Genomic DNA, 12,163 nt, shown 5'->3' with positions numbered 1-12,163 from the left:
TATATTTGTGCCTGTTGGACCGATTCAGAAAGGGACTTAAGCACATGTTTAACTTTAAGCTTGTGCATTGTCTTACTAAAGTCAGTGGACTGATACATGCTTAAATTTCAACTTGTGCCTAAACATCTTGCTGAATTGGGGCCTTACTGCTTCAAAAATAAATGTGGGTTCAGTTATTTTAAAAGTCCTCTTAGATGATATTTGAAAGAGCCAAATTCTGCTCCGAGCTATTCAGATAATAAATTTGGAGTAATTCATTGGAAGGTCAGTAGTTACATCAGATTTACACCAGAGTAACTGAGAGCAGAATTTGAACCATATTGTTGTCTTGTCTTATTTAGCTACTAATTAAACATTGAAATTTATGACCAGTCTAAATCTGCTTTTTCTGCATTGCAGCTAGGCACAGTAGCAGAGCTTCTTGATGACCTGTCACCCTCTGGGCCAATAAGAAGCACTTACCCCTTAACCTTTGTTCAGCTGCAGCAGGTAAGACTTTCTCATGTAACTACTAAGTGATCATTTTCCAAATCTTACATGAAATTCAGCCTTGATATCACTGCATTGGGGTGAAAGGTCTTAAACCATGTCTGAACTCTGTCCTTTAAATCTTGCAGTGTTGTACTTCTTACAGTAGTTGTTCCCAGGTTCCTTGGGTTGGAGTCCCCTCCCCATTTGTGACGCCATCCATTCCTGCGGCCACCATATTTTTGGCATCACTGCTGAATCTCACGCAGGGTTTTTTTGGCTCATTTTCTCTCTCCCTTTTTATGTATTTTTGTTATCTCTGCTTTCCATTTTTTATTCATCCTCACTATCTTCCTCCATTTCTCTTGCTCTTTCTCCCCCCTTATAGTCTCTCTGTCAAGCACTAGGTTTCAAAGATCCCTTCCACCTTGTTCCTCCCTGTTTTCCAGATTTTCCCCACTCTTTCTCTTTGTTCTGTCTGTTCTTTCTTTCTCTCTGGTATATAGTTGGTGATGTGTCAAAACATCTGCCAGGGACAATTCTCTTGATAAACAGGGCAGGGGATCTGTGGGGATGGGGGTGGGGGGTCACAAGGTTGATGTTTTGTGGGGATCTTGTTTATTTTTACTTCCTTTCCTCTTCAGAATGTAGGTAGAAGAAGGTAGAGAGTAGTCACCCAGAACACATCAGAGTGCACACATCCCATCCACCAAGGGGCCTCTACACCACTGGCTGATTTAGAAAAATACCCCTTGAAAAAGCATCTTGCTCCCATCTTCCTCTTCTTGCCGTGTCTTCCTCCTCCTCCTCCTCTCCCCACATCTTTTGCCCCTTCTCCCTGACTTCTTTTCTGTTCCCCTCCTGGCTGCTCAGTGGCCCCACCTTTCCACTGCATGCATCTGGCTCCCAGATCACCCCCTCTGCGGAGCTAAGTACAGATTAGGAGCCAGTTGCCTGCAGCTGAAAGAAGCAACCACTAGGAAACGTGTGGTGGGCGGGACTGCTGAGCAGCTACCTGCCCCATAGTCCCAGGCCACTGGATGGGATGGGTTCAAAACCCAATTCTGAACGTTAGCTGGGCTGGGTTCAAAACCCAGATCTGCCCTGGCCAAACCAGAACTACCGGCCGGTAAGCTGGATGGCTTTCCTTCTCTGCCTCTACTTGCACATACCAGAAGGATCCAGCCGGGGGAGAGAGGCTCAGGAGCTGTCCTGCTACTTGTGTGCTTCTGTGGGAGCAGAGAGCAGGCACTCTAGTCAGCTGCTGAAAGACCCTATGAAAAGAAACTAGGTAGGCAGTTTAAAAGGATTCAGAGTAGCAGCCGTGTTAGTCTGTATCCGCAAAAAGAAGAACAGGAGGACTTGTGGCACCTTAGAGACTAACAAATTTAGTTTAAAAGGAGCCTCTGACCACTCAGCCACCTGGTTTCAGCATCCCTGCTCATCGGGACATGTTTCAAGCAGCTCACCCTCTATGCATTGTGTTGTACTTAAAGTACTGCACAGGATTTTTTTAGGGGGAATAAGACAAAATGCCACATTTATTAGTAATACATGTATTTATTAACACTGTATTATATGCATATAATATATTACACTTACACTTACACACACACACACTCCGTCTTGTTGTTACCAATTAGTTGCTCCCCTTAACTTCACTGGCCAGGTGAGTTAGATGGGGGAGGGGGTGGAGCCGGGCTTCTGCCGATCCGGATCGATGCTCCCATGTTGACAAGACGAGACCCGGGGTCCTCTGCGAGACACCTCACTTTTATAGCAGCTTTTTTTTATGCAAATTTATACCAGATTTAAACTTTGTGTTTGTGTCCATTGGTCCTTTGTGCTGCTTTTTTTTGAGTGTTGTTCCAATGCTGCAAAGAGGGTGTTTCCAAAAGAAGGTGCTCCCTTCTAACCCCCGAGGCCGTCAGTATGTCTGCTTGTTTTTAATGAGCCCACTTGACACGTTTTATTGTCCTTTGGTTTGGCTCCCAGCCCCTCTCCAACAGTTGAGGCTGTCTGGAGGTGCTGCCTTCCATGCCTTGCTCATTCACACCTCATTCATTCAACAGGGCAATTGATTAAGAGTGGGGGGGAGAGCTCTTGTTCTACTGCTAGCAAAAAGAAATTTTTCTTCTATTTTATTCTATCCTTAGGGGCTATAATATTATACCAAGGGCAATGCAAAGTTTCTAAATGAGGCTTTGATACAAAGTTCCATGAAAACAGAGGTTACACGTGGGTAGACCCACCACAAGGTTATATGAAGAGGCACAATGTAAAGTCATATGAAAATTATCAGAGATTGATCTACAATTGCTCCTCTTCTCCACACTCTGCTGGTCTTTGCAGCTGTTACACCCTGTCACCTGCCTTGGTCTCATGGGGACCTCAGAGATGTCAGGAGAAGGGGCGGCCCATAAAGGTCACAGCCTCCCTCTGTTTTGTTTTTTCCTACCATCTGTGCTGCTGGTTGAATGCATTGGTGGTTACATGTGACTGGCTGGAACTAGGGTGACCAGATAGCAAGTGTGAAAAATCGGTTCGGGGGTGATGGGTAATAGGCACTTATATAAGAAAAAGCCCCAAATGTCGGGACTCTCCCTATAAAATCGGGACATCTGGTCACCCTAGCTGGAACTGCCATGCTCCCACCTCTTCTTGCCCCAGAGGCTGGGAACCAAGTTAAAATCCAATTCATGTCAGACTGTGGTGTTATGTTAATGTTACAGGGGGAAAAAACAGAATGGTTTCAATGTGTTTGTTTCATTTGTTACAGGAACAAATCCAGCAGCACTGATTTTATTGTCTCCTGATGGCAATATTTCACATGAAAATATTCCTAATTGTTCCAGTAACATAGCAGCTGGTTCTCCTATACAGGCAGTACTGGTGTCAGTTTTTGGTTGTAGGCTGCAGTCTTTTAGCTTGTTACCTAAGCTTCAGTTGCTACGTTTTTTCCAGTTGTCAGTAGTTCACTGAAAATGGATAAAAATCAGTGGATTCAGTTCATGACCCTTTAATCTTATTGAGGTGCAGAGGAGGAGAAATCTTAACTGAGACCTTTATCTTTAAGGTTATGTAAATATGTGTAGGAAACTTTATGAAATTTACATTGAGTATTAAAGATGGAAATCACTTGACAAGATTTTAACCAGGATATCTGAAATCATTTGTGATTATCGCTCCAAACAGGGTATGAAAGTGGAAATTACTCTTCTAATGTGTAGGCAGAAATTCTGGTTACTGGTTTCCATTGTGTGGCCTCAAGTGTAGCCTCAGAATAACTTGGTTCTCTAATTGTTTTCTTCTAGTATTTTGGGTTTGTGCTGTACAGGACTACCCTGCCAAAAAATTGTAGTGAGCCAACACCACTCTTTTCGCCTTTAAACGGAGTCCACGACCGTGCCTACGTCTCTGTAGATGGGGTAAATATTGACCTTACAATTACTGATATCCATGCCTGTCACTTGCCTTCTTTGGGTAGCTATGATTAATAATTGTATTGTGTACTTTGTGGCTTTTTTCCCCCATGTACACACATACAGTTTAGTTTATTTAATTTAATATGAAACGTAAAGAGAAAGAAAGGGATCATACAGCTGGTACATTCTACACTTTACTAAGGCTTTTGAAATATTCTAATCTGTGCACACCATTTCTATGGTCAGCTTGAATGTCTTACCATTAGTATCAAGACAATTGAAAATTGGTCTAGGGTCTTCATACGAGTAGGAAAAAAAAATCTATAAGCTGGGCTCGCTTACTACTGGTTTGATACAAATCAGAAGTTGACTATATTTGATCAGCTCCTGCAGATTGTTTCAATTGATTATTGCAGGAAACTTGAGTCTACATCTTTTCTTGTGACATTGGGTTATTGACCACAAATTAAAAAAATTTTTTTTTACAGGATGTAGATTCCTCCCCCACTTTCCTCCTTGAACTGTGTACAGCACAGCTTTGTTCCTGCTCAATAAGGAGAAAAGTCAATTTATGGACTGTCAAAGCCTAGCTTTCATTCTTTATTCCAACATATTGCATTAATATTTCTTTAACGTACCCTGTTTTCTATAGAATACATCAAGGCTGTAAACAGTAGTCTCTATTGGCAAAATCAAACTATGGTTTGGTTTTCTATTCAGAATCTTAAAGTGTTTTTACAAAAAAAAAATGCATCAGAGCTTAATCTGAGAATGAGTCATATTTTCACCTATAAAGTGTGCAAACTGTTTTCAGTCATCTGAACAGACCTTCACAACTCGTTGAGTTTTTTAGGAATGAAAAGCCTTGCAGAGCTTTGAAATTTCAAAACCAATAGAATTAGTGAATGAAGTGTACCACACTTTTGAGGAAACTGATAATTTTCCATTATTTGAATAACTGAAACACTACGTAGCTGAATATCTGACCAATTTAAATGATAGTTGTGGGGGTTGAGTTGAGCAGGGGGATATTTTCCTCTGTACAAGCTGGTAAGCCTCAAAAATGAGTCACCCAGTGTAATAGCCTGTGTTTTGTCTCCTGTTTGAGCTTTGTTATTTTCTCCTTTTGGTGTTATGCTTACAGGTTCCTCAGGGCGTCCTTGAAAGAGGCAAATCATACGCGATAAATATAACCGGGAAGGCTGGATCAAATCTGGATGTGTTGGTAGAAAACATGGGTCGAGTAAACTATGGTAGATACAACAATGACTTTAAGGTAAATTTAGTCACTAATGATTATACAATTAAACTTGTCAAAGCACACCAGAGATCAGCTTTTCTTCTATTGGTAGAAGAAAACCTTAATGCAATAGTAAGAGCAAAGGGTTCGGGAATATGCTGGTGCATACCTAACTCAGAATACAACTAATACTTTTCTTATGAGTTCTGCTCTCATTGAGGTCAAAGTGGCATTAAAAGCAGACACCCTTTAACTTTTGGTGGTTTTATATCACCCACAGGGCTCTCAAGAGGTGTTGAGTCTTCTGACATATCATCTAAGGATGCATGAACCAGTTCAAATGAATTCAAAACAGCTGAAACGTCATTTAGAACTCAAGCTCACTGGAGTTTGCAAATTCAGATTTTATATATAAAATTAGTACTTTTGAATGTCCAGACATGTCTTGGTTCAGTTGCAAGTGCTGCACTCTTGCAGCATTTTTCAGCATCCCTGCAAGAAGGATCCCTCATGCAAATGCTTTATCTTGCCAAATTTCCAGTCCAGGTTTGAGCAGATGAGATAAGGCTTGGTTATAAATCTCAGAACCTCTGGGTGCTTATCTAAAGCATACTTCTGAACTGTAATTCATCATTAGTAATGTCCCAACATTGTATTAACATGAACCGGGGGAAGTGCTATCATATGAATTTTGGTGAGTATCAAGCTTGGTGTTGACTTCTGTTACAGATGGGGGAGAAGTAGTGACAGGACCACCGTTTTGTTATGTTTGTGCTGTATTGAATGGACTACCTTTTTTATGTTTGTATTGTGCTTAGCACAATAGGGCCCTGATCACTGATTGTCTCTGGTTACTACTGGAATACAATAACAATGGAGCAGTGGCCAGGAACCCACTTTGCCCGTCGAAGGGAATCTGTGGCTCAAACTGCAAGAATAACTATTGGAGACCCAAAAATGTGGGTAGCTTGGCTTTGGAGGTGCAGTGGTTCAGACTTTAATCCTCTTCTGGAGATCTAGGTTCAAATGCAGATTACAGTGGGTTTCAAGAGTCTGAATTTGGTGCTCCCTAGTGGCATATTTACCCATACCAAAAAACTATAGTACAGTGTGACACAACTGGCCGTCACTACTTGGGAGAGACCAAGGTCTGAAATGGGACTGCTGCAAGCCAAGATGGAAGTTCTTTAGAAGAGCTGCATTGAGTGGAGGCTTGCACAGCTGTTTGGCAGGATTACGGCGAATTGCAGTCAGATTAGTGATGCTTCGCTGGCATGAGCATGACTTTTGGAAGAAAACTAATTTCATCTCCAGTCTGCTTCAGGAGTTGACCATCTGGCCATTAAAATGGGGTTTCCGTAGCCCTACTTGTGGCATCAGGTAATCCTGACCATTTATATCAAGATCTTGTCTTTTCTGCAGCCCCTCCCCACAGGTAAGCTAGGCACCTCACAGTGCTGTTAAGATTTTGGCAAAGACTTACAGCCCAATTTAGATGTGAGGGCAAAAGCAAACCGCTAGAGAAAGGCTAGAGGAAGAGAAGGTGCCACAGCAATGAGATTACGTGGTTACTCAGCAAAGGCATGTGTGCAGAAGGAGGAAGTAGATTTTTTAAATACATGAAAATAAATAAAAATAAAATGTCTTTCTTGACTTGCTTGGGGAGACCGCTCTCTAAATGTGTCTATCCAAAGAACATCTGAGACTTGTCAATGTACCGCATCTAGTGGATGTTGCTCACTGTCTTCAGTTATATTAGGCAGTGGATATTTTATGGAATCCTGACTAAGAGTTTGATGTTGTTGTCTTCCAGGATGGTGAGATGCAAATTATAATAACCTAGTGTGACAGACCCAGACCAGTGGGGTACAGGAGTCTGGTAGAGGGCAAATATACTGGTCACTGGATGAGTAGTTTTCTGTTCCCTGAGTGACCAGAGGAGGGGCTGCACTAGAGTAATCAGGAACCTGCTAGAATGAGTTAAGACAGGCTAATTAGGACACCTGGAGCCAATTAAGAAGAAGCTGCTAGAATCAGTTAAGGCAGGCTAATCAGGGCACCTGGGTTTTAAAAGGAGCTCACTTCAGTTTGTGGTTTGAGTGTGAGGAGCTGGGAGCAAGAGGCATTAGGAGCTGAGAGGGTGTGCTGCTGGAGGACTGAGGAGCACAAGAATTATCAGACGCCAGGAGGAAGGTCCTGTCGTGAGAATAAGGAAGGTGTTTGGAGGAGGCCATGGGGAAGTAGCCCAGGGAGTTGTAGCTGTCATGCAGCTGTTACAGGAGGCACTATAGACAGCTGCAGTCCACAGGGCCCTGGGCTGGAACCCGGAGTAGAGGGTGGGCCCGGGTTCCCCCCAAACCTCCCAATTGACCTGGACTGTGGGCTCTTCCAGAGAGGAAGGTCTCTGGGCTGTTCCCCAACCCATATGGTGAATCTCTGAGGCAAGAAAATCCGCCAATAAGCGCAGGACCCACCAAGATAGAGGAGGAACTTTGTCACACTAGATAGACAGGGAAAGAATGATCTGATAATGGTGATAATGCAGAGCAAAAGGATTTAAACCAGATTTAGGTTTAACATAAGAACATCAGAATGGCCGTACTGGGTAAGACCAGTCATCACCTCGCCCAGTATCCTGTCTTCCAACAGTGGCCGGTGCCAGATGCTTTAGAGGGGATGAACAGAACAGGGCAATTATCGAGTGGTCCAGTCCCAATATCTGGCAGTCAGAGGTTTAGGGTTGGTCAGAGTATGAGGTTGCATCCCTGACTATTTGGCTAACAGCTATTGACAGACCTATCTTCCAGGAACTTGCCTAATTCTTTTCTGAACCCAGTTATAGTTTTGACCTTCACAACATTCCCTGGCAATAAGTTGCATAGGCTGACTGTGTGTTTTTGTGAAGAAGTACTTCCTTATGTTTATTTTAAACCTGCTGCTTGTTAATTTCATTGGGTGACCCCGGGTTCTTGTGTTAATGGAAGGAGTAAATAACACTTCCTTATTCGCTCTATTCACACTAGTCATAATTTTATAGACCTCTAGCATATCCCTCCTTAGCCATCGCTTTTCTAAGCTGAACAGTCCCAGTCTTATTAATCTCTCCTTGTATGGAAGCTGTTCCATACCCCTTATCATTTCAGTTGCCTTTCTCTGTACTTTTCCCAATTCTAATATACATTTTGTGAGATGTGATGATCAGAACTACATGCCGTATTCGAAGTGTGGGCATTATATTTTCTGTCTTGTCTTATCTATCTTGGTCCTTAACATTGTTAGTTTTTTTGACTGGCCCTGCACACTGAGTGGATGTTTTCCACAATAACTCCCAGATCTCTTTCTTGAGTTGTAACAGCTAATATAGACCCCATCATTTTATATGTGTAGTTGGGATTGTGTTTTCCAATGTGCATTCCTTTGCATTTACCCACATTGAATTTCATCTCCCATTTTGTTGCCCAGTCACCCAGTTTTGTGAGATCCGTTTGTAACTCTTCTCAGTCAGCTATGGACTTAACTATCTTGCGTCATTTTGTATCATCTGCTAATTTTGCCACTTCACTATTTACTTCTTTTCCAGATCATAATTAATATGTTGAACAACACTGGTCCCAGTACAGGTACTTGGGGGATCCTGCTATTTGCCTTTCTCTACTGTGAAAACTGATCTTTTATTCCTACCCCTTGTTTCCTTATTTTCAGCCAGTTACTGAACGATGAGAGGACCTTCCCTTTTATCCCATGATTGCTTCCTTTGCTTAAGTGCCTTTGGTGAGGGACCTTGTGAAAGGCTCTCTGAAAGTCCAAGTACACTTTATCAATAGGATCGTCCTTGTCCACAAGATTGTTGACATCCTTAGAGAATTCTAATAGATTGGTGAGGCACGATTTTCCTTTACAAAAGCTGTGTTGACTGTTCCCTGACATATCATCTTCATGGGACGGGGGGAGGAATAGCTCAGTGGTTTGAGCATTGGCCTGCTAAACCCAGGGTTATGAGTTCAATCCTTGAGGGGGCCGCTTAGGGATCTGGGGCAAAATCAGTACTTGGTCCTGCTAGTAAAGGCAGGGGGCTGGACTCAATGACCTTTCAGGGTCCCTTTCAGTTCTATGAGATAGGTATACCTCCATATATTATTATCTATGTGTCTGATAAGTCTGTTCTTTACTATAGTTTCAACCAATTTGCCTGATACTGAAGTAAAACTTACTTGCCTGTAATTGCCAGGAGCATCTCTGAACTTTTTTTAAAAATCGGCATTACTTTAGTTATCTGCCAGTCATATGGTACAGAGGCTGATTTAAGAGAGAGGTTACATAACACAATTAGTAGTTCTGCAGTTTCATATTTGAGTTTCTTCCGAACTCTTGGATGAATACCATCTTGTCCTGGTGACTGACTTACTGTCTAATTTATCATTTTGTTCCAAAACTTTTTCTATTGACACCTCAATTTGGGACAGTTTCTCAGATCTGTCACCTAAAAAGAAGGGCTCAGTTGTAGGAATCTCCTTCACATCCTCTGCAGTGAAGACTGATGCAAAGACTTCATTTAGCTTCTCCTCAATGGCCTTATCCTCCTTGAGTGCTCCTTTAGCACTTCAGTTGTCCAGTGGCCCCACTGATTGGAAGGTTTCCTGTTTCTGATGTACTTAAAAAAAATTATTGTTAATTTTTGTGTCTTTTGCTAGTGCTCTTCAAATTCTTTTTTGGCCTGTGTAATTATGCTTTTACACTTGACTTGCCAGAGTTTATGCTCCTTTCTATTTTCTTCAGTAGGATTTGACTTCCAACTTTTAAAAGACATCTTTTTGTCTTTAACTGCTTCTTTTGCTCTGTTGTTTAGCCAAGGTGGCATTTTTTTGGTCATCTTGCTGTTGTTGTTTTTTAATTTGGGATATACATATAGCTATGGTGGTGTTTTTAAAAAGTTTCCATGCAGCTTGCAGGCATTTCACTTTTGTGACTGTTCCTTTTAATTTCCACTTAACTAGCTTCCTCATTTTTGTGTAGTTCCCTTTTCTGAAATTAAAAGCTACTGTGGTGAGTGTCTGTGGTATTTTGCTCCCTACAAGGACGTGAAATTTAATTACATTATGGTCGCTATTACTGAGCTGTTCAGCTATATTCACCTCTTGGACTAGATCCTGTGCTCCACTTAGGACTAAATCAAGAACTTTCTCTCCCTTGTGGGTTCCAGGAATAGCTGCTCCAAGAAGCAGTCATTTATGGTGTCTAGAAATTTTATTTCTGCATCCTGTCCTGGGGTGATATGTTACCCAGTCAATATGGGGATAGCTGAAATCCCCCAATACTATTGTGATTTCTATTTTTGTAGCCTCTCTAATCTGTCTGAGTATTTCACAATCACTGTCACCATCCTGGCCAGGTAGTTGATAGTATATTTATGCTGCTTTACTCTTATTATTCAAGCATGGACTAGCTATCACAGAGATTCTGTGGTACAGTTTGATTCATTTAAGATTTTTACAGTATTTGACTCTGTGATTTCTTTCACTTATGGTGCCACTCCCCCACCAGCATGACCTACTCCATCATTCCTATATAATTTGTGCCTGGTATTACCACGTCCCATTGATTATCATCGTTCCATCATATTTCTGTGATGCCTATTATGTCAATATCCTAATTTAATACCAGGCTCTCAAGTACACACATCTTAGTATTTAGACTTTTAGTATTTGTATAAAAGCACATATAAAATGTATCCGTATTTAGTTGTTTGCCTTCCTATGGTGTAATTGAATGGAACTCCTTTTTGTTTGACTGTTTCTCTTCATCTTCTACTTGTTCTTTACCAACTTCTATCCTCTCCTCTTTACTAGGACATAGAGAATCCCTGTTAATAGATCCTCCCCTAAAGGATGTCTCTGTCCGAACTGTTGGCTTTCCCCCACCTCTTAGTTTAAAAACTCCTCTGTGACCTTTAAATTTTACATGCCAGCAATCTGGTTCCATTTTGATTTAGGTGGAGCCCATCCTTCCTGTACAAACTCTTCCTTTCCCAAAAGGTTCCCCAGTTCCTAATAAACCTAAATCCCTGCTCTGAACACTATCATCTCATTCACGTATTGAGATCATGCTTTTCTGCCTGTCTAACTGGGCCTGCATGTCGAACTAGAGGCATTTCAGAGACTGCTACCATGGAGGTCCTGGACTTTAATCTCTTACCTAACACCTAAATTTGCCTTCCAGGACCTCTTTCCTAGCTTTCCGGATGTCATTGCTACCTACATGTACTACAACCACCAGCTCTTCCCCAGCACTGCACATAAGCCTGTCTAGATGTCTTGAGAGATCTGCAACCTTTGCATCCAGCAACCAATTCTCCCAGTCATCACATACCCAACTATCTATATTTCTAATAATTGAATCCCCCTTTACTATTACCTGTCTGTTCCTAGGAACAGGAGTCCCCTCCCCCAAAGGGTTATGCTCAGTATGAGAGGATAACATGACATCATATGGAAGGAGTGTCTTAACTCTAGGATTATTTCCCTCCACTCCAGCTTGATATTGTTCTTCCTCAAGACTTTCGTCCTCCTCAACAGCACAGAGAATGTCAGACTATGAAGTGGGACCACTCCACTGTGTCCTGGAAAGTCTTGTGTATGTACCTCTTTTTGTCTCCTTTAGCTCCTCCAGTTCAGCCACTCTGGTTTCAAGAGCCCTCTAAAGGAGTCTAGTTACTTAAGGTGCTTACGGTTCTGAGATACGTTTTGGAAATTTGTGGTTTAAGGGTATAGTGCTGGAGTCTGTTAGCTAGTCCAATCTAACTAACCTTGGTAAAACTCTAATTAGGAGAAAGGAAGCAGTACTTCAGTGCTTGGTAAGTTGCCTAGGCTCCAAGCTTTCACCAGCTTAGCACATGCCGAAGTACAATTTTACTTGTCCTGTCTTGAGTTTTAGAAGTTACTAGTTAGATTGAGCTAACAATACACCTTTAAATCCTAGCCTGGGCAAAATGTGTGCACGTGTGTATCTGTGGTGCTTGTGGAAGCTGGTGGAC

The 12,163-nt window shown here is 41.9% G+C and overlaps 1 protein-coding gene across 2 annotated transcripts in view; it reads left to right on the top strand.

The window, feature by feature from the left end:
* GLB1 (galactosidase beta 1) overlaps nt 1-12,163 on the top strand; it is an 84,147-nt gene that overhangs the window by 59,177 nt on the left and 12,807 nt on the right. Inside the window, exons 12-15 of one of the 2 annotated variants that reach the window (XR_010599171.1) lie at nt 400-489; nt 3,783-3,896; nt 5,038-5,169; nt 11,664-11,763. Coding sequence is in view for 1 of the 2 variants with exons in the window: in XM_005278567.4 (XP_005278624.2) it covers nt 400-489; nt 3,783-3,896; nt 5,038-5,169 (336 nt within the window). In the remaining variant the exon portion in view is untranslated. The remainder of the gene's footprint in view (nt 1-399; nt 490-3,782; nt 3,897-5,037; nt 5,170-11,663; nt 11,764-12,163) is intronic. The other variant, XM_005278567.4, reaches the window with a different exon arrangement.

The sequence above is a fragment of the Chrysemys picta genome, chromosome 2 (assembly GCF_011386835.1).
Source record: "Chrysemys picta bellii isolate R12L10 chromosome 2, ASM1138683v2, whole genome shotgun sequence".
Taxonomy (NCBI): domain Eukaryota; kingdom Metazoa; phylum Chordata; order Testudines; family Emydidae; genus Chrysemys; species Chrysemys picta.
The sequence above is the reverse complement of the archived record's forward strand: the minus strand, read 5'-3'. Positions and strand labels throughout refer to the sequence as shown.